Below are 22,156 nucleotides of genomic sequence, written 5' to 3'. Positions count from 1 at the left end.
TTAACTTCCCTAATTATCTATATAAGTAGGTTCATTTGTGTTTTGGGGTGACAAACACCCTTTAAGAATGCTGGAACAGTCATTAGCACAACTAATGTTTATTGTTTTATGGCCCGTGTGGATGATACTTTTATTATTATTATTTATTATAGCGCCATTTTTTCCATGGTACCTTACATGTGAAAAGGGATTTACATAACAAAGACAAATAAAATTATCTTGAACAAAACGAGCCACCGACTGGTACAGAAGGAGAGAGGACCCTGCCCGCGAGGGCTCACAATCTACAAGGGATGGGTGAGGGTACAGTAGGTGAGGGTAGAGCTGGTTGTACAGCGGTATGGTGGAGCAAGGGTTACTGCAGGTTGTAGGCTTGACGGAAGAGGTGGGTCTTCAGGTCCCTTTTGAAGGTTTCCATGGTAGGGGAGAGTCTGATATGTTGGGGTACAGTTTCAGAGTATGAGGGAAGCACGGGAGAAATCTTGTATGCGATTGTAGGAAGAGGGGAGCAGAGAAGGAGATCTTGTGATGATCGGAGGTTGCGTGCAGGTAAGTAACGGGAGACGAGGTCACAGATGTATGGAGATGTACAGTGGCGTAACTTGAATCTCATGGGCCCTGATGCGAAAGCTCCAACGGGGCCCCCAAATATTTTAAATCTGCGATTGCAACCCCTGCACCTGTTGTAGTTACACCCCTGGAGATGTATGTACTTTGGCTGAATGCTCAGCTGTGCGTTCTACCATTTTTACCATCAAGTTGATATATAAGGTTTTTCAATAATCTGATGAAACTCAGCATGTGTTCTTTACAATATCAGTTTTACCATATACCAAATATGTACAGGTATTAGTCACGTACCCTTCCACAAAAATGTGCAGCAGAACATCCATCAGGAAAAAGAGGGAAATAGATAAGGAAATGCTGGATATGATGGTCGCTGTCTCTTTGCTTTTGTCCACAACAGAGAGATCTACGATTACAAACACAAAATCCACGAAGATGAGGAGAACCCCGAATACCCTGAAATAAAAACAAGGTATCTCGTTCAGCTCTGGTGATCCGATCAATAGATAATTGTAAATGGTTCTTGCTTTGAATATAACCCATTTGACCAATTTTTCAAAAAAAGGTATTCTGTGCGAGAGCCATAGAAAACCACAGCAGGAGAGGAGTATAGGGGTCTATGTCTGATGTCTGGTGACCTATTAATGTAGGTGAAATCGCATAGGAGTGGATTTACGAGCCCTTTATCTGCAGATCATTGGCAGATCATGATTATTTTACCAATACTTGTTTTATCTCATGTGCATGATCGCCAGAAATCACCAGAATCTTAATAAATCTCATCAAATGTAACTAGACCTGTCAATATATTCTGCTGATAACTACCTAATGAGTTTGGGCAGCTTAAGGCTTAAAGGGGTTGTCTAGGGACTTATAGTCCTCAATATCTGACCTTCAGCCCTCCCCCCATGGATTTGCTGTTTGCAGCCCCCGCTGCAGCCAGATGCGCACAGTTTATATAGTCAGAACAGCACAGACAGCGACGTACACAGTGTAGAGGCCATTGTTGGATACTGCAGCTTAGCTCCTATTAAAGGAAGTGAGTGTAATCTAAGCTTCACTACCTGAGAACGGCCATTACACCGTGTATGGAGCTGTGCCGTTCTGGCTATCCAAACTGTATATATCTGCAGCTGATCGATGGTGGTGCCAAGTATTGGACCCACTCCGATCTGATATCCTACAGGTCAGCAATTTCTGAGTCTTGAGCAACCCCTTTAAGGTGCTACACACTCTTAGTAGTTGTCTGCCAAATCCTTGTTTATGCTGCTTTTCCAATTTATACAGCACGAGCTGCTGAGCTCAGTGATCGGCTGCAGCGGTGACGCTCTGTGTTGACATGATGTTACTGCAGCAGCCAAAAAAAAGAGAACTGAGCAACAGAAGAGAGCTGGCCCTGCACCCAGAGAGAGTGAGTACCACCTCATTTATTTTACATGACTGAAAGCGTATGGGGGGCTTTAGGTTGGCTACACACATTAGATGGCTGTTGGCTGAACAGTTCTCCAGCTGATCATTCGGCCGACAGCCATCTCAGCCAACTCGCCCATACACTCCCAACACATATCTTATCTCAGGGAGGACAATGCGGTCGACAGTCCAAAATCAGACATGCGAGACTGACATCTCTCCCTATCATCAGTCGTCAGGCGCCCCCATACACAGGTCGTCAGCCGAACCCATCAATATCTGCAAGTTCAGCTGGTTTAAAGGAGTATTCTCGTGTCCAAGATACTATCCCAATAAGTACTAAATGTAATACTAGTAATATTATCAAATACCTCCAATTAGAAATAAAGTACAGTTCTTTAGATTCACTATGTCACTTTCCCCTTGTAGGGCATTGCAGGACCTTAGGTATCCATCGTTACTACCATTAAGAGCTAATTGTCACTTTATGACTATGGATACCTAAACTACTGCAATGCCCTGTACATGGTGTAAGCGACATAGCAAATCTGAAGAACTACTCTACATTTATAGTTAGAGGTATTTTCTAATATTATTATTATTACACCTACTATACAGCTCGGCAAAAATTAAGAGACCACTGCAAAAAGTTCAGTTCATCTGATTTTTCTCTTTATAGGTATATTTTTGAGTAAAATGTAAATTGTTCTTTTATTCTATAAACTTCTGACAACATGTCTCCGAATTTCCAAGCAATAAATTTTGTATTTTTTTCAGAAAAAAAAATGGTCAAAATAAAAAAAAAAAAACCAGTGCTTTCAGACCTCAAATAATGCAAAGAAAACAAGTTCAGAATCATTTAGAAACAACAATACTAATGTTTTAACCCAGGAAGAGTTCAGAAATCAATATTTTGTGGAATAACCATGATTTTCAATCACAGCTTTCATGTGTCTTGACATGCTTTCCACCAGCCATTCACACTGCTCCTGGCGCAAAAATGTAAGCAGTTCTTCTTTGCTTGATGGCTTGTGACTATCCATCATCCTCTTGATTACATTCCAGAGGTTTTCAATGGGGTTCAGGTCTGGAGATTGGGCTGCCCATGACAGGGTTTTGATGTGGTGGTCTCTTAATTTTTGCCAGAGCTGTATATAGGGATAGGATCTTGGAGATGGGCATACCCTTATGTGTATGGGGGTAGGTTGGTGGCCTGGCATGCTTTTCTAGCTGACATACTACTCAGAGTAACTACCCCGATATCTGTCCAAACTACAAAACTGAAATAGTCATAGAAATTCATTTTATTTTCAAGTCACCACAATATAAACATCAATACTGGAAACTTCATTGTGCTTTAGATGTCGTTCTTCGTCTCTGTCATGGAAATCTCTGCTCCACCTAAGTCTACGATTCATCTGTTTTGTAAACTAAAATACTTCCCTCGCTGGCAAAATGTTGTCTAGTGCGGTTGAAGCTGAACCAGGAGTAAGGACAGACTCCTTCTTGGTATTTGCCTGCATTGCACTCACATTTGCGGATATTATGGTTTATGTTAAATGTGTAACTGAACTTTTATCTTGTCCTTACATCAGTCAGATATCGCCATATTTAATAATGGATTTATTAACCCCTGAAGCATTGTGCATTTTTTGTTTTTATATTTTTGCTTTTTCTCTCCTTCTTCCAAAATTCATAACTTTTTTTTTTCTTGCTACATGAGCGCTTGTTTCATTTTTTGGGAGGGGGATAAGTTGTCATTTTGAATCCAAAACACTGATGAACAACAGTCCGTGTTTCTGAGTCTGAAAAATATCACGGACGTCTGAATGAGGCCTTTGGGTTAATCTGTGCTCCTTTAGTGAAAAACAGAAACTTGCGGAAGGTCCCATCACTGATCAGCTTGTAGTCTGAGTATCCCTGAACTAAAAATGGATTGTTTATTTAATTTATTACTATTTTTAATTCCTTTTACACGACTTTCAGCTAATACAGAAAATCCGTTACCTGAATCCAAATGACGTGACAAAAGGAGCAATCAGTTTCTTCAGCTTGCTAAAAATCAAGACAGAGTAAAATGAAATAATAAAAAAGCATAAATCTAAGACAAATACTTCTCTATGTACAGCATAATATAATGTAATATAATAATGTAGGACCTATGAGTGCCCCACATAAATCAACAACAGGCTGCATTAATATACAGGTGCTTCTCACAAAATTAGAATATCATGTAAAAGTTAATTTAATTCATGTCTTCAATACAAAAAGTGAAACACATTTATTATATAGAATCATTACAAACAGAGTGATCTATTTCAAGTGTTTATTTCTGTTAATGTTGATGATTATGGCTTACAGCCAATGAAAACCCAAAAGTCATTATCTCAGTAAATTAGAATACTTTATAACACCAGCTTGAAAAATGATTTTAAAATCCGAAATGTTGGCCTTTTTACTGTTATTAATAAATAAGGCCGGATGTGTCTTTTTGTCACATTTCCTGCATGCTGCCGTCTATATAAATAAACTAATAATACTAATGCCTTTACTTAGTACGCTCTGAAATGGATATCTGTCACATTCAGCCGGTCACATATATCATTTATCAGGCTTGTGTTACACAAGAACTCTTATAATAATACATGCAAATATATAATATATGATGTATATTGATGTGTAGACAAAGGCTCTTTACAGTCAGTCAACACCTACCTGCTACATGTTGCTGGCTCCTCTGTTTCATTCTTCCCATCATCAATCTGCACCTTCTCTTCTGTTTTTTTACACCTATTTTACATAAAGGAAAGAAATAGTATTAAGAGTAATAATAATGAGTAATTACTTTGACGACACAGCATCTAACCTTAATTATCCAGAAATCTACAGCATTTTCAGTTGGTTAAGAACCATATACTGTGGTCATATGAGTCTTAAACGTTTAGTTTTTATATGTTTGAATGTCTGTTGTTTTCCTCTTATATCAGCTCCTACAGCTTATTGTCTGCTTTATTTAGAGGGATGCAGGGTCATGGAACAATGGATGTTTCATAATATGTTGATTGACTATTGTGTGGGACTCTGGCTCATTGACTTGCTAATCACAGGAATAAAAACTCTTCAAATTGATTACATACTCAAATATTGTGAGTTAATCTCATCACATCTTCCTCTTGACCTGTGGATGATGGCTTGAAGGACAACAGTTGTGAACTATAAAATGGGGATATGCCTCTGTAACAATTCATTCAAAGATCCAAAGAACAAGAGACTCTTTACAAAACCACATCCAGGAACACTCTACAAGACAGCTGCTAGAACATCGTGGCACCATCATGAGGGACACAGATTTGACATTCCACAGGATGCCAGTTTAGGGGACCATGGCCCCGGCTGAAAGAATACAGATTTGCTCCATTGACCATCACTGAACACATGGATATTTTTTGGTCAGTCAGGATTTGGACCCACTGGTCATTTGAGTCCCATGTTTACGTTTGGAGAAGCCAGGATTGGGACCCACCGATCACCTGTCTCTATGGAGATGTTCGGAGAAGCCAGGTTTTGACCCTCTGGTCACCTGGCCTTGTACCTCAATGGACTGTCAGCTTCCTAAGCTTTTCATTACCTCCTCTCTGTGTGTGACACAGGTGGGAGTAGTTGGCTCTGAAAGCCACAGCTGGTTTTAATTCCGGCAAGTCAGCGGAAGAGTAAACTTGCACCATCTTGGGTATTTTGCTGGGACTTTTCTGTGTGTATTTGCCTATTTTGTGGTTCAAACACGGTCCGTGGAAACAAACTGACGTGTACACAGACCCATTCACTTGAATGGGTCTACGTGTGTGTCTGCGGTACGTGTCAAAGCTGTCACCACACCTCCCAGAGACACTGACATCTGAAAGAGCCCTAAGTCTGTATTTATATATTCATTTGTGATATATCATTTAAATTTTTGGAACATTTACCTATTTGCTTACATTTATATTTTGAGCTCTCGTCTTTCTTTCAATCTTGAACCTTGTACTGATTTTAAATTGTTTTTTTATATTGCTTACTAATAAGCATTAATTTTAGTTTCAACAATTTTTATTGCAGATAACATCAAAATAACATGAATGACATAGAATATGTAGTACGAAGATCCCCTCACAGGGGGAAATATGACAGACTACAAAGGAGAAAAAAATACCCTTGACTTATTGAGTTTAGTTGTACAAACCAAATACACATCAATATAAACTCAACTGTGTTGTAATGGTTAAAAGAGGGAGAAGGGAAGAAAGGGGATGTAGAAACTTAGGTGATAGCGATGGGAATTAAGTTGACGTGATCTAAAATTCGTGTAGATAAAAAGTCGTAGCCATCAATTAGTACTGTCTGTGTTATATTTTATACAGATAGTGACATTTTTCTGGAAAAGTCGCCAATCAGTCTGTGACTGGATCCATGGGTCTCAGATACCTCAAAAGATTTCAAGACAATCGGATCTAGTTGCTTCAATTTTTTTATACATTATTAGATTTATCCGTCTTTTCACCTGATTTATGGACAACGTATTGGTTTTCCATTGTCTGGCTATGTGATTTCTAGTTGCCATGGTAATAAAATCAATAAGATGACAAATTTTATTATTGGCATTGATTGGTCTGTCACCTAAAAGGAGTACTGATGGTGTAAGGGGTAGTTCCTTTTTCAGGACTATGTTAATTAATTTTATTATATCCTTCCAAAGAGATTTCACTATGGGGCATGTCCACCAGGTGTGAAGTGTATCTCCCACGTCAACACATCCCCTGAAGCATTTGTCTGAAATTGTATGATAGATGTGGAGCGCCCGGTAGGACCGTGGGGTACTCGGAACCAGGCCGGTTCTGTTCTTAAAGGGATGGTCACGGTGGCAGTGACCCTGTCCGTGGCCCTGGGCATCCAGTTAAAGGGGGTTAATGAAGATTGGAATAAAGTTTAATGTAGTAGGGTTCTTGACGCCACCTGAGGTATTCGGCCAGGGGTGGCTGACACTACTTAAAGGGGTCCTCTGGGGCTGATGGTTTTGCAGCTTAGATGGTATAGCTCACCACAGGTAGAGCTTGGTCCCCAGGGCTCCCGGTGTAGCTGGTAAGAGAGATGGTTGGTGGTGGGGTGAAGGACTGAGGGTTGCAGGAATTAATTGCAGGACACAGGGATAACAGTTTCCTTTACCTTTTACTGGTAGACTTCATGTACAGACCAGGGTACAGGTAACAGGTGATGGTGTGGTCCGGCAGCCTGGAAAGAGCTTGAGATCCACTTAGTAAGGTGGGTCTGGAGACCTTCCCTCTGCACTGTATATCTGACCCTTGCTGCCTGAAGCTCTGCACAAGTCCTCTCAGTGTTTGTATTCTCAACCTGTATTGCTGACAGCTTAAACCTTTCATGGGCACTGTCCTTCCTCCGGCAGCCTCAGGCTCCTCACTGGCTATGGTACCTGCAGGTGTTAGATGGGACAGGAGACTTGCAATCTCCTGCCCTCCAGGTTCAGAGGCTGGGTCTACAACTCCCACACCACCACGGACCCCGGTGTCCGGTCTCTTGGCGTTTTCCTCTGGGGTGAGCCCACATGCAGCTCCAGACCCCAGGCTCCTCTCCTTTTGCCTCCTCTCCTCTCACTGTCCCTAGCAGACTGACTACTAACTCCTCCTCCAGCCAGAATATATAGGGAAGCTACCCTAAAGCTGGGTTTAGAGCTCCCCCTTCTGGGCTGGAGTCAGAACGGTGTTGCATGTCAGTATTACCTGATTAAGGGATCACTCCTTGTTTCCAGGCATGACATCACCTCCCCTGTGAGGAAGGCAATACCATTGTGGCATCCGGACTCCTGGGGTGCCACAGATGTTGTGTAGGTAACTGGGAACATAGTGAGTTCTATGGAACTTTTTAAGAGACGTTTTGGTGACCGAAATCTGATTGCTTCTAGGGTTGAGCGAAACGGATCGGACAAATTAAAAAATCGCCGACTTTCGGCGAAGTCGGGTTTCATGAAACCCGACCCGATCCTAGTGTGGGATCAGCCATGCGGTCGGCGATCTCCGCTCCAAAGTCGCGTTTCAAATGACGCTTTCACCGCCATTTTTCAGCCAATGAAGGAGGACGCAAAGTGTGGGCAGCGTGATGACATAGGTCTCGGTCCCCACCATCTTAGAGAAGGGCATGACAGTGATTGGCTTGCTTTCTGCGGCGTCACAGGGGGTATAAAGGGGCGTGCACGCCGACCGCCATCTTACTTCTGCCGATCTTAGCATAGGGAGAGGTTGCTGCAGCTTCATCAGAATAAGAAATATAGTTAGGGAGGGAAGATTAACCCCCAAACCGCTTGTGCTGTAGCGATTTCCACTGTCCAACACCACATTTTTTTTGCAGGGACAGTGGAGGCTATATTTTTGTGCATCAGCTCTGTAGCTTATTAGGCTGCCTTGTAAGGCTCCCTGATAGCTGCATTGCTGTTTGCACGGTGCTGTGCAAACCAACTGCTTTTTTAAAAGCAAAAATCCTTTTGTGTGCAGCAGTCCTTTTTATTGCTGCCACACTTGTCCTGAGATCATTGTAGGGAGATTGAAATTGTACTACAGTCCTTGTATTTTTTCATATATCTTCCAGCCACTTTCTGCCACTTACATTGTGTTGTTTTATACACTGGGCCTGAGTTTTGGTTCAGTCTCCCCCCCAAAAAAGGGAGATTCAAATTCTCACAAAGTGGATATACTACTGTCCTGTTTGTTTGTCGTATATCAGCTAGCCACTTTCTGCCACTTACATTGTGTTGTTTTATACACTGGGCCTGAGTTTAGGTTCAGTCTCCCCCCAAAAAAGGAGATTCAAATTCTCACAAAGAGCATATACTACAGTCCTGTTAGTTTGTCGTATATCAGCCAGCCACGTTCTGCCACTTACATTGTGTTGTTTTATACACTGGGCCTGAGTTTTGGTTCAGTCTTCCCCCCAAAAAAGGAGATTCAAATTCTTACAAAGAGGATATACTACAGTCCTGTTAGTTTGTCGTATATCAGCCAGCCACTTTCTGCCACTTACATTGTGTTGTTTTATACACTGGGCCTGAGTTTTGGTTCAGTCTCCCCCCCCAAAAAAGTGAGATTCAAATTCTCACAAAGTGGATATACTACAGTCCTGTTAGTTTGTCGTATATCAGCCAGCCACTTTCTGCCACTTACATTGTGTTGTTTTATACACTGGGCCTGAGTTTTGGTTCAGTCTTCTCCCCAAAAAAGGGAGATTCAAATTCTCACAAAGAGGATATACTACAGTCCTGTTAGTTTGTCATATATCAGCTAGCCACTTACATTGTGTTGTTTTATACACTGGGCCTGAGTTTTGGTTCAGTCTCCCCAACAAAAAAGGGAGATTCAAATTCTCAACAAGTTTATGTACACCTTCTACCTTGTTTTACAGTACCATATAACGGTTGTTAGATTTTCCAAAAAATGAGGAAGTCTGGTGGAAGAGCCCGTGGGCGGTGGTTGCCAGCTGGTACTGATGGTGGTGGTGGTGGTGGTGCATCTGGTGGTAGTGGCAACAGCACAATAGCACCTAAGGCTGGAGGTGTTGAGCCAGCGTCATCGTCAGGCTGCACAAGGCATCGAAGGCTCCCTTATCTGGGAGTAGGAAAACAGCTTTTAAAGCCGGAGCAGCAGGAAAAAGTTTTGGCTTTCCTTGCTGACTCAGCCTCTAGCTCTTTCACCTCCTCTTCAGAAAGTTCCAAATATAAAAGCAGCGAGTCGTCAGTGGATGCTCCCGGTCAGGAACAAGATGTTTCCTTGTGTCCTTCACCCAAACCAAAAGTGAAGGATGCGTCAGGCTACACTACAGGTTACTCCATGGAGCTCTTTACACATACTGTGCCTGGGTTAGAAAGGGAAATTGTTAACTGCCCATTACAAGATGAATCGGACATGGAGTGCACTGATGCACAGCCACAGCTAGATTATTATGCTGTTCCATTGACTCAGATCACTACATTGCCCTCGCAGTGTACTGAGCCAGAATCTGACCCTGATGAGACTATGGTGCCCCGTCCCGAACGCTATAGCACCTTACACGGTGACACAGAGGAAGGTGCACATGACATTGAAGAGGAGGTGATAGATGACCCTGTTGTTGACCCAGATTGGCAGCCATTGGGGGAACAGGGGGCCGCTGCCAGTAGCTCAGAAGCGGAGGAGGATGATCCGCAGCAGCCATCTACATCGCACCAGCTGTCATCTGGCAGGCCCGTATCAGGCCAAAAACGTGTGTCAAAAACAAAAACAGTTTTAGGACAGCGTGGTCATCCGGTGAAAGTAGCAAAGCGTGCAATGCCTGAAAAGGTATTTGATAGTAGGAATAGTGCAGTGTGGCAATTTTTTAACCAAGATCCGAATAATCAGTCAAAAGTTATCTGTAAGAAATGCTCAAAGACCTTTAGCAGAGGGAAGAATTTTCAAAATTTAAATACAACGTGCATGCGTAGACATTTAACCAGCATGCACTTGCAAGCCTGGACTAACTACCAAACATCACGTACCATTGGTGCACCTGCTCAGAATGAAGGTAGTCAGCAACGCTACATTGCTTCCCTCACTGTAAGCCCACCGGTTAGGACACCACCAGCAGCAAATGTGGAGGTATCGTCGCAAGGCCAAAGCAGTCAGGGAATCACAAGCTTATTGGTAGGAAACACTGTATGTAGGCCAACATCAAGAATACCATCACCAACCCTCTCTCAATCCGCTGTGTCCACCACCACCACCGCTAGTTCCACCATATGCAGCTCTCCAGTCCATCTCTCCCTACAAGAGACTCTCGTTAGGAAAAGAAAGTACTCATCCTCTCATCCGCGTACACAGGGTTTGAACGCCCACATTACTATACTAATCTCGTTAGAGATGATGCCCTACCGGTTGGTTGAAAGCGAAGCTTTCAAAGACCTGATGGCCTACGCAGTACCACGCTATGACCTACCCAGTTGGCACTTCTTTGCAAGAAAAGCCATCCCAGCCCTCCACCAGCATGTCAAAGACCGCATTGTCCATGCACTGAGGCAATCAGTCAGTGGAAAGGTGCACCTCACAACAGATGCATGGACCAGTAGGCATGGCCAGGGACGTTACGTGTCCATCACGGTGCACTGGGTTAATGTGGATGCAGGGTCCACAGGGGACAGCCATAGTGGGACAGTTCTGCCTAGCCCACGGTCTAGGAAACAGTTGGCTGTAGGCGTTCGCCACCCCTCCTCCTCCTCCTCCAGAAGCAAAAGCTCATCCACAGAGCGCAGTCGCACGACCACTCCATCCGCAGCTGCCAGTGTTGCACACGAGGTGTCCCATTATCGAACAGCTAGTGGTAAGCGTCAGCAGGCTGTGTTACAAATGAAGTGTTTGGGCGACAACAGACACACCGCGGAAGTACTGGCCGAGTATTTGCAGCAAGAAACTCAGTCATGGCTGGGCAGTGTACATCTTGAGGCAGGCAAGGTAGTCAGTGATAACGGAAGGAATTTTATGGCTGCCATAGCCCTTTCAGAACTGAAACACATACCTTGCCTGGCTTACACCTTGAACCTAGTGGTGCAGTGCTTCCTGAAAAATTATCCGGGGTTACCAGCCCTGCTCCTGAAGGTGCGAAGACTTTGCTCGCACATCCGCCGGTCGCCCATACGCTCCAGCCGTATGCTGAACCATCAGCGATCGCTGAATCTTCCCCAGAACCGCCTAATAATCGACGTTGCAACAAGGTGGAACTCCACACTGCACATGGTTCAGAGGCTGTGCAAACAGAGGCGTGCTGTAATTTATTTGTGGGAGGATACACATACACGGGCAGGCACTTAGATGGCAGACATGGAGTTGTCTGGTGTGCAGTGGTCGAAGCTACAAGACCTCTGTCAAGTCCTTCAGTGTTTTGAGGAATGCACACAGCTGGTAAGTGCACGACGACACCATCATAAGCATGAGCATCCCACTAATGCGTCTGCTGATGCAAAGTTTGATGCACATTAAGGAGCAGGTGTCTGCAGCCGAGGAGGAGGGAAGCCTTGATGACAGTCAGCCATTGTCTGCTCAAGGAACTCTCCTGGACGAGGTGGCAGACGAAGAGGAGGAGGAGAATGATGGGGATGAATATTTATGGGAGGAGGATGCTTCTCAGGGGGCAATAGAAACTGGTGGCGTTGCAAGGTTAGGTACTGTTTTTTTGCAGGACACAAGTGATGTTCATTTGCAAGAAAGTGCTCCTCAACCCAGCACAAGCAGTGAATTGACACCTGGAACATTGGCCCACATGGCTGAGTATGCCTTGCATATCCTAAAACGGGACCCCCGCATTATGAAAATGATGACCGATGACGATTACTGCTTGGCCTGCCTCCTGGATCCACGCTATAAAGGAAAATTACAAAATATCATGCCACATGAGAACCTTGAGCAAATATTGGCTACCAAACAAGCAACTCTTGTAGCCATTTGGTTCAGGCATTCCCAGCACACAGCGGCAGTGATGGTTCTCACATGAGCCGTAGGGGGCAACATGGCAGAGGTGTTAGAGGTGCACAAATCCGAAGTGGCGTTGGACAGAGGGGATTTATGACCAGGTTCTGGAGTGATTTCGCAATGACCGCTGACACGACAGGTACTGCTGCATCGATTCAAAGTGACAGGAGACAGCATTTCTCCAGTATGGTTACGAACTACTTTTCCTCCCTTATCGATGTTCTCCCTCACAGGTCATTCCCCTTTGATTACTGGGCATCTAAAATAGACACATGGCCTGAATTGGCAGAATATGCATTACAGGAGCTCGCTTGCCCTTCTGCTAGTGTGCTATCAGAAAGAGTCTTCAGTGCTGCTGGTTCAATACTGACCGAAAAAAGGACACGTCTGGCTACCCGAAATGTTGATGATCTAACCTTCATTAAAATGGACCAGTCATGGATTTCAAATTATTTGGCCCCACCTTCCCCTGCTGACACGTAGCTTGCCTGAGAAATGTCTTGCTTTTGGCCTCCTCTTACTGACTGCTCCAATTCCTCCATTTGCAGCTGCTGAATGTCCACCATAGGCCATTTTTATCCCTCCCTAAATGGGCTGACTCCCCCCACAGGGCCGTGGTCACCACCTGGCGCAAGCACCCGTGCGAGTGCCGTTTGCCTGGACAGGAGGGTGTGCCCACTCTTGGGCGACGGCACTGGCACAGGGTCCCTCATAGTACAATGAAGTGTCTCTGACGGTGGTGGTGCACAACCAACGTCAGACACACCGTCGTAATATGAGGGGCCCTGTGCCAGTACCGCCGCCCACGAGAGAGTGTTCCCCCCCAGCTCGATCAGTGCTCTACCACTTGCAATACTTACCTCTCCCTGCTCCACCAATGTGTAGTCTGGGCTGTTAAATCCTTCAATGGCACTGCCAATACAAATTTGTTGAAATGATAGATGATAGTTCAAATATACAGGGGCCCTGGCCTCCATTTAGACCAGTTAATACTTTGTGCCTACTACCACTGTCTGCTACTCAGCAGAGGAGCCCACCCCTGTACCTAGCTATGCCACCTGTTTATTTATGAACAATTTTTTGGCAGACATTTAGCCCACTTTATTATTTGGGCCTACTAACTGTGTCTGCCGCTCATTACAGTTGTCCTCCACTGAACAAAGCAATGCCGCCTGTTTAGTCCTGTTACCACATTTGAACTGCATTTAGCCCACTTTATTATTTGAGCCTACTAACTGTGTCTGCCGCTCATTACAGTTGTCCTCCACTGAACAAAGCAATGCCGCCTGTTTAGTCCTGTTACCAATTTTGAACTGCATTTAGCCTACTTTAATATTTGGGCCTACTAACTGTGTCTGCCGCTCATTACAGTTGTCCTCCACTGAACAAAGCAATGCCGCCTGTTTAGTCCTGTTACCAATTTTGAACTGCATTTAGCCTACTTTATTATTTGGGCCTACTAACTGTGTCTGCCGCTCATTACAGTTGTCCTCCACTGAACAAAGCAATGCCGCCTGTTTAGTCCTGTTACCACATTTGAACTGCATTTAGCCCACTTTATTATTTGAGCCTACTAACTGTGTCTGCCGCTCATTACAGTTGTCCTCCACTGAACAAAGCAATGCCGCCTGTTTAGTCCTGTTACCAATTTTGAACTGCATTTAGCCTACTTTAATATTTGGGCCTACTAACTGTGTCTGCCGCTCATTACAGTTGTCCTCCACTGAACAAAGCAATGCCGCCTGTTTAGTCCTGTTACCAATTTTGAACTGCATTTAGCCTACTTTATTATTTGGGCCTACTAACTCTGTCTGTCGCTCATTACAGTTGTCCTCCACTGAACAAAGCAATGTCACCTGTTTAGCCCTGTTACCACATTTGAACTGCATTTAGCCCACTTTATTATTTGGGCCTACTAACTGTGTCTGCCGCTCATTACAGATGTCCTCCACTGAACAAAGCAATGCCGCCTGTTTAGTCCTGTTACCATATTTGAACTGCATTTAGCCCACTTTATTATTTGGGCCTATATCTGTGTTTCCTCCTCATCCTGCCCATTGCCCAGCCACTGCTAGATGAGTCTGCTGGTACATTGACCCAGACCACTACATTCCCCTTGCACTCTACACAGCCAGAATCTGACCCTGCTGAAAGTCTGGTTCCCCTTCCCTGCATACTATACCACCTTACACGGGGACAAAGAGGAAGGTGCAGATGAAAGTGCAGGTTCCTTCATCAGGTGGGGGGCATACTCGTTGGCAGCGTCACTGGCACAGGGCCCCTCACAGTATGCAAAAGTGTCTCTGCCGGTGGGAGGCGCCACCCGCTGTCAAACACACCGCCGTACTATGAGGGGCCCTGTGCCAGTGCCAACGATTGGGCCCCCTCTGCTTGCTCAGGATCACAGCACTTGCAAAATTGAAATACTTACCTCTCCCTGCTCCACCGCCGTGACGTATTCCGCATTTCCTGGGCCCACGAAAATCTTGAGCCAGCCCTACCCCCCACAACTTTAGCCAAATGACCCCCAGTTTTCAATGCCTAACTATTATTATAAACTAAATTAAGATTGACAAGCTTCAGTAATAAGAATTGATGTTTTTGGCATTAAAATGGGCACTGTAGGTGTTTTCCTGTCCTCCACTCACTGCCGACTTTGATTCCCCATTGACTTGCATTGGGTTTCGTGTTTCAGTCGGCCTCCGACTTTTCGCAATAATCGGCTGATTTCACCCGACCCGACTTTTGACAAAGTCGGGTTTCGCGAAACCCGACTCGATCCGAAAAAAGTAAAAGTCGCTCAACTCTAATTGCTTCCTTTTAAAATGTTTTCATAACATTTATACCATCTCTGAGGTGAAAGGGTGATTTGTAAGTCTTCTTCCCATTGTTCCATGGTTTTTAATTTCGAGCCATCTTTGGGTTGATTAAGAATAGTGTATAGTTGTGATATGAGGCTCTTTCCTAGTGGGTCATATAAGCATTTCAGTTCGTAATCAGTTGGTTTTGTATTTGACGTGTTAATGGTTAAGGTTTGCAAAAAATGAAATATTTGTTCCAGTCTGTAATTTTCAGACATTGGTACTTGGTGTTTCATGATGAATGTTTGTTTCGACATTATTTTATAATGGGTAATTAAGAGCTGCAATCTAGCTATCTTATTTTGTTTCCACCAAGTATGATTCCTAGAAGCTACTCTCGGGGAAACATGGGATTATCAAACAGTCACAAAAGCGGTGAAGGATGGGATTGTAGGGCGAATTGAAACCTGTTAGCTCTCCATAGACGTAATGAATGAGATGTGTATGGCGAGTGTGTAGCCAGGTCCTTTGGTAAAGGTCCAGTGGCCCAAATCAGACTCTCTAAGGAGTAAGGTGCTATGTGGGAGCTTTCTATTTGAGGCCAGAGGGGTGCGTGTTGTTTTGCATTAACAACTGCAGGTTGGGCAATCTGAGCTGCCCTGTAATAATGAGTAAAATTTGGTAGAGAGACACCCCCTTGTCGTTTGTGTCTGAATAAGGTTTGTTGTAAAATACATGGTTTTTTTGTTGTTCCATATAAAATGTAGTATATGTGAATGGATCGCTTTAAATGTCATTGAAGGTATCGGGACTGGCAGCGAACGGAACAAATACAGAAATTGGGGCAGTGTTACCATTTTTATTGAGGGAACTCTCCCCAAAAAGGAAAGAGATGGGGAAGACCATTTGGATAGAGTTTGCATACATTTTTGAAACAGAGGGGTATAGTAATGTTTAAATAAAGTAGTTTTGGATGGCGTGAGATTGGAAATGGAAATTAGTTAGAATTGAATTTTGGACTGTAGGAGGGGTCTTGAGAAACATGAGAAACATAATCTCTGATTTGTCAACGTTGACCTTTAGTCCGGAAATTTCCTCATAGTGTTTGAGGGTATTAATAAGGTTTGGCAGAGATACGTGAGGGTTTGTTAATGTTAGTGAAAGATCATCAGCAAACAGGCTAACCTTATATTCATGTTTGCCTATTGTTTGGCCTGAAATGTCTGGGTGTAAGCGAATTTTTGGGGCTAGAGGTTCCATAGGGCAGGAGAGAGAGGACACCCTTGTCTAGTTCGCCATTTAATAATTGTTGGTTCAGGAGAGGTCGAAGGTAATTTTAAGTAAGCTACTGGATTGTTATAGAGGAGCTTAAGTGAATCGATTAATTGTTGCGATATCCCCATTTTGTTCATGATGGTGAACAGGTATGGCCAGATGACAGTGTCGAAGGCCTTTTCTATGTCTAAGGCTAAAAGCATTAAGGGCGTTTTACGTTTATTGGCAGCATGGATAAGGTTAAGGTTTTTGCGAATATTGTCCAGGGCTTGTCTTGTTGGTATGAACTCAACTTGATCTTTATGGACCAAGCTGGGGAGACACTTATTGATCCTACCGGCTACAACGGCCGAGAAGATTTTAAGGTCCAAATTTAATAAAGATATGGGCCTGTAATTTTTTGTAAGTAAGCGGTCCCTCTTTGGTTTTGGGGTGATGGAAATATGTGCTGTATAAAATCTGGACCTGGGGCTTTCCCTGTTTTTAATCGGTTGATGATGGACATAATTTCCTCCTCAGAAATGGAAGCGTGCAGGGTTGTAGCAAAATCTGGGGTCAGTGATGGTAGAGGAACATTAGCTAGAAAAGTCATCTAATTTAGTTAAAGAGAAAATTGTAGTATCGGTGTATAATTTTTGATAATAATTTTGGAATGTTTTATAGATTTTATTTGAATATAAACATTAATTTTAGGCATATATCACTTCTATGTTTAATACTATGGTGAAATCATGGACTTGGTTGGTCTCAAGTTTAAAGGGAACCTGCTAGCAGTTTTGGCCGATATAAGATACGGCCATCACCTTTCATGGCTGATATACAGCATTCTATAATGCTGCATATCTGCCCCAACCCAACCTGTAAGAGAACAAAAATAACTTTTATTATACTCACCTGCGGGACGGTCTGGTCCGATGGGTGTCGCTTTCCTTGGTCTGGCACCTCCCATCTTCTTTTGATCGCCACCCTCCTGCTTGCTTCTTGTGGATGACGCTGCCCTGCAGCGCGCAGGTGTCGGAAAAGGTCAAAGAGCCACGGCGCCTGCGCACTGCAGTACTTTGCTCTGCCCTTAACAGGGCAAAGAAGTACGCCTGCGCAGGAGCGCGATGCCGAGGAGACTGTGTGGATGATGCAGGGATACGTCATCCACAAGTAGCAAGCAGGAGGTCAGCGATCATAAGAAGATGGGAGGCGCTGGACCAAGACCAGCGACACCCCTCGGACCGGACAGCCCTGCAGGTGAGTATAATAAAACTTTATTTTTCAGTTCTTCTAGGTCGGGTTGAGGGCAGATATACAGCATTATAGAATGCGGTCTTTAAGCTCTGAAAGGTGATGGCCTCATCTTATATTGGCCAAAACTGCTTCCCTTTAAAATAATTAAGTTCCCTTTACAATAATTAAGTAAGAAGTGTTCACCCATTAAAGTAGGGCCATTTTTTAAATAAGGACAAACTTTTGGTCAAAGAGATATGTTAGAAATATACCCCAGGAACACGTGCATATGTATCTCATCTAGTATAATTAGAAATAGGATTTTCTCAGCAATGAGTCTTGTTTTGAGCTCATACAATAAATGATACTAGAACAAAGATTTTGCATTTTCCAGCACATTACTTGCATTGTTCTAATTGCCCTACAATATACTTTACTCACACAGCAGATCCAAGACCTCTGACACTGATAAGCAAAACTATGAGTGGAAATACAAAGTAATAAAGATTGTCAACATAGCTCAGTCTTTATGATCATTACTATTTGTGTAAGATATTGGTGTCTCTCATGTTTGGAACTTCTCGTTGTGTCTCTGTTGCTGCAGCTTTTTAGATTAAATTGATTAAACTGCTTTGCTTTCTATTTAAAGTCTAGAGTACGTTTCTTCACATAGGTCAAGATGGCCGCTATGGCTCACTTCAGTCTAAAGTGTGAATTGAAAATATGATATCATACTGTTTTTATTTCATATTAAACCCTAGGCAGCGTGGGTACGCAGTTTATACTAGAGAATGGTCATACTTTTTGAAAATGATTTTTTCTTTTCAGTTTTTTTGGTTGTTTATTTTAATTACATACTACATTACCGTAATTACAAATACCAGACACTGTGCATTACCTATGTGTGACCAGCGCCCTATACAAGCCGCTTTTGTGCAATCTAATACTAAGCAATCACCCCCTCCATGAGTTAGTAGGTTGTGAATGGTTGTCTCATTAGTATTTTGCACCTGTATTGTCGCCATTTTTAATACATGAGTTTGCTGCATCCTGAGGGCGCTAGTTCTTAGACCTGGGCAGGTAAGCACTGCAGTCCCTTTCTGCTGTATTAATTCTTTTATTTTGGAGGATTTTAGCCCTCTTTTTGTGGTTTTTCTATTAATTACATACTGAAAATGAAAATGAAGTATATGTGCTCATGTAAAGCAATTTATGCCACAGCTCCTGATGTTGTCTGGATAGCTTTTATTTGAACTGTGACACCAGGATCATCACTTGATTGCTGCTCCTCAGTTAGTGCTCGGCTTTCCTACAGTTCCACCACAGAAGATATTAAATGGATTTTCCGGGATCAAAAATTTTATGAAGAGCAATGCATCCTAGGAAATATCATTTCAACTAAACTAATGCCTCTCCATTTAGTTGCAGGGAAAAAATTCCAGATATGATGAACTTGTGCTCTGCCATGCAACATTTTCAGGAATGTACGCAGTCTACTACGTCTGAATGTCTGCCTCCTGTAGGTGTACACTCCTGAAAGAAGTGCACGGCAGCATAGGAGGAGCACAGGGGGCACTGAGGATGGACGGATATAACATGATATACAGTTGTACTCAAAAGTTTACATACCCAGCAGAATTTTTGCTTTTTGGTCTTTTTTTCAGAGAATTTTAATGATAACACCAAAACTTTCTCCACTCATGGTTAGTGGTGGGGTGCAGCCATTTATTGTCAAACTACTGTGTTTTCTCTTTTTAAATCATAGTGTCAACCCAAAACATCCAAATGACCCTGATCAAAAGTTCACATACCCCATTTCTTAATACCGTGTATTGCCCCCTCTAACATCAATGACAGCTTGAAGTCTTTTGTGATATTTGTGGATGAGATTCTTTATTTTCTCAGTAGGTAAAGCTGCCCACCCTTCTTGGCAAAAAGCTTCCAGTTCCTGTAAATTCCTGGGCTGTCTAGCTTGAACTGCGTGCTTGAGATCTCCCCAGAGTGACTCAATGATATTGAGGTTTGGAGACTGAGATGGCCATATTCTCTAAAAAAGAAGGCCAAGAAAGAAAAAATTCTGCCGGGGTATGTAAACTTTTGAGCACAACTGTAGAAGGTGATGTCTTTTACTCCAGAATGTTACTTAACTAATTCTGTATACGTTCCCACAAAAGATTGTATGCAAAAAAAACAAAAAAAAAAGCAAAGGGAGGAAAAGTCAGATCTTCACCTTGGATAATCTCTCCACTCCTATTAATACTTAGCTTACTACTTGTTTAAAAATTATCTGAGTTGATCACTCACCCATTGACTTCAACGACCTCTGCCCTCGGAGCAAATCTTACAGCTGACATCTTGTCAATGAATGCTGGAGCTAAGGAGAAAGGGAAAAAGTAACTAAAACATGGTACATTCTCATATACGGTATAATCAATTTTAACATAGCATTCATAACTCACAGGTTTAATATAAATTAATTAATTTGCCTCTTCTTTATTACTTACTATTATCTGCAGTACTTCATGGAGAATGTTTTTGGAGCGTTTAACCACAAACATGAAAGTAGCAGGTGGGCAACAAGTTCACAGGAGCTCATGTATATACTGTAGACTCAGCACTTTATGAATACACCTATTTAAGGGGTCAGCTAATATGACCACCTTTATTTATTGATTGATGGAAGAGACATCAGAGTATGATTCAGAAAACCAAAGTTTCTCTGTTATTATACATTTCAATTCAAGTTTTTCATACCAACGCAAAAACAAACTAATATATCAATAAACAGAGTTCCCTTAGCGAAAAAATGAGAGAAAGTGGCGCTTTCTGAGCATAGTAAATTTAAACTATTAAAACCAAATGAAGAGAGTATTCTCACCTGGCGAAGCTGTGCTAGAGGCAAAACACCAAAATACAACATAGTGAAATCCAATGGGTGCAGCCAAAATGGTATACTGTAGGAACTGTCTCTAGTGGGAGGTCCAGCAGAGCTTGTCAGGGTAGAAAAACCAGATGGAAAGGCGCTGACAAAGGAGGGTGATTTGAACCAGTTGAAAATAAAGCTTAACCTTTTCATGACCTTGCAATTTACCGTTTTTGCACTTTCGCATTTTCCTCCCCAGATTCTAAGAGCCATAACTTTTTTATTTTTCTGTCCCCATAGTTGTTTGAGGGCTTGTTTTTTTGCGGGACGATCTGTACTTTTGAATGACACCATTAATTTTACCATGTGATGCACTGGAAAGCGGGAAAAAAATCCCAATTGCGTTGAAATGGCAAAAAAAGTAGAATACCAAAATTTGCTATTAAAGGTTTTTTTATTTACCATGTTCATTATATGGTAAAACAGACCTGGCAGGATGATTCTCCAGGACAGTACGAGTACGCAGATACCAAATGTATATAAGTTTGTTCTTTATTTAAGTGGTGAAAACAAATTCGGAAATTTGTAAGAAAAAAAAAAATTGCTTATGTCGCCATTTTCCAAGACCTGTAGAGTTTTCATTTCCAGGGATATGGGACTGTGTAAGGGCTGATGTTTTGTTTTTTTTTAACTCTGAGCTGACATTTTCATTGATACCATTTTGAGGTGAATATGATGTTTTGATCGCCTTTTATTGCAATGTTTATTGCAATTCTGGTGTTTTCATTTTTTTCTCGTATTACCCTGTTTATCAATCAGATTAATTTACATTATATTTTGATATATCAGACTTTAACAAATGCAGTGATGCCAAATATGGGCATTTTTTTATTGTTTCATTTTTAATGAGGCAAAAGGGGGTGGTTTGAACTTTTGTGGGGCTTTTTGTTGTTGTTGTTTTTTATCTTCTATATTTCCAAAAACTTTTTTTTCTTGCTTTTTATTGTCTTTAATTTGTCCCCTAAGGAGTCTTAAAGCTGTGATCGTCTGATCGCTTGTGCTACACAAAGCAGTGCATCAGCCCTACTATATACAGCTCTGGCAAAAATTAAGAGACCACCACATCAAAACCCTGTCATGGACGGCCCAATCTCCAGACCTGAACCCCATTGAAAACCTCTGGAATGTAATCAAGAGGATGATGGATAGTCACAAGCCATCAAGCAAAGAAGAACTGCTTACATTTTTGTGCCAGAAGCAGTGTGAGAGACTGATGGAAAGCATGCCAAGACGCATGAAAGCTATGATTAAACATCATGGTTATTCCACACAATATTGATTTCTGATCTCTTCATGAGTTAAAACTTTAGTATTGTTGTTTCTACATGATTATGAACTTGTTTTCTTTGCATTATTTGAGGTCTGAAAGCACTATTTTTTTTTTTTTGACCATTTTTCTTTGTCCCAAAAAAAAATACAAAATGTATTGCTTGGAAATTCGGGGACAT

The 22,156-nt window shown here is 42.5% G+C and overlaps 1 protein-coding gene across 3 annotated transcripts in view; it reads right to left on the bottom strand.

The window, feature by feature from the left end:
• The window catches only part of LOC143817064 (phosphatidylinositol 3,4,5-trisphosphate 3-phosphatase TPTE2-like), a 90,899-nt gene that overhangs the window by 28,845 nt on the left and 39,898 nt on the right, over positions 1-22,156 (bottom strand). For all 3 annotated transcript variants that reach the window (XM_077298154.1, XM_077298156.1, XM_077298155.1), the window contains exons 2-5: positions 20,090-20,159; positions 4,693-4,767; positions 3,985-4,032; positions 862-1,023 (exon numbers count right to left, since the gene is read on the bottom strand). In XM_077298154.1, the coding sequence (XP_077154269.1) occupies positions 862-1,023; positions 3,985-4,032; positions 4,693-4,767; positions 20,090-20,139 (335 nt within the window). In that variant the 5' untranslated portion in view covers positions 20,140-20,159. The remainder of the gene's footprint in view (positions 1-861; positions 1,024-3,984; positions 4,033-4,692; positions 4,768-20,089; positions 20,160-22,156) is intronic.

This window comes from Ranitomeya variabilis, chromosome 3 (assembly GCF_051348905.1).
Source record: "Ranitomeya variabilis isolate aRanVar5 chromosome 3, aRanVar5.hap1, whole genome shotgun sequence".
NCBI lineage: Eukaryota > Metazoa > Chordata > Amphibia > Anura > Dendrobatidae > Ranitomeya > Ranitomeya variabilis.
The sequence above is the reverse complement of the archived record's forward strand: the minus strand, read 5'-3'. Positions and strand labels throughout refer to the sequence as shown.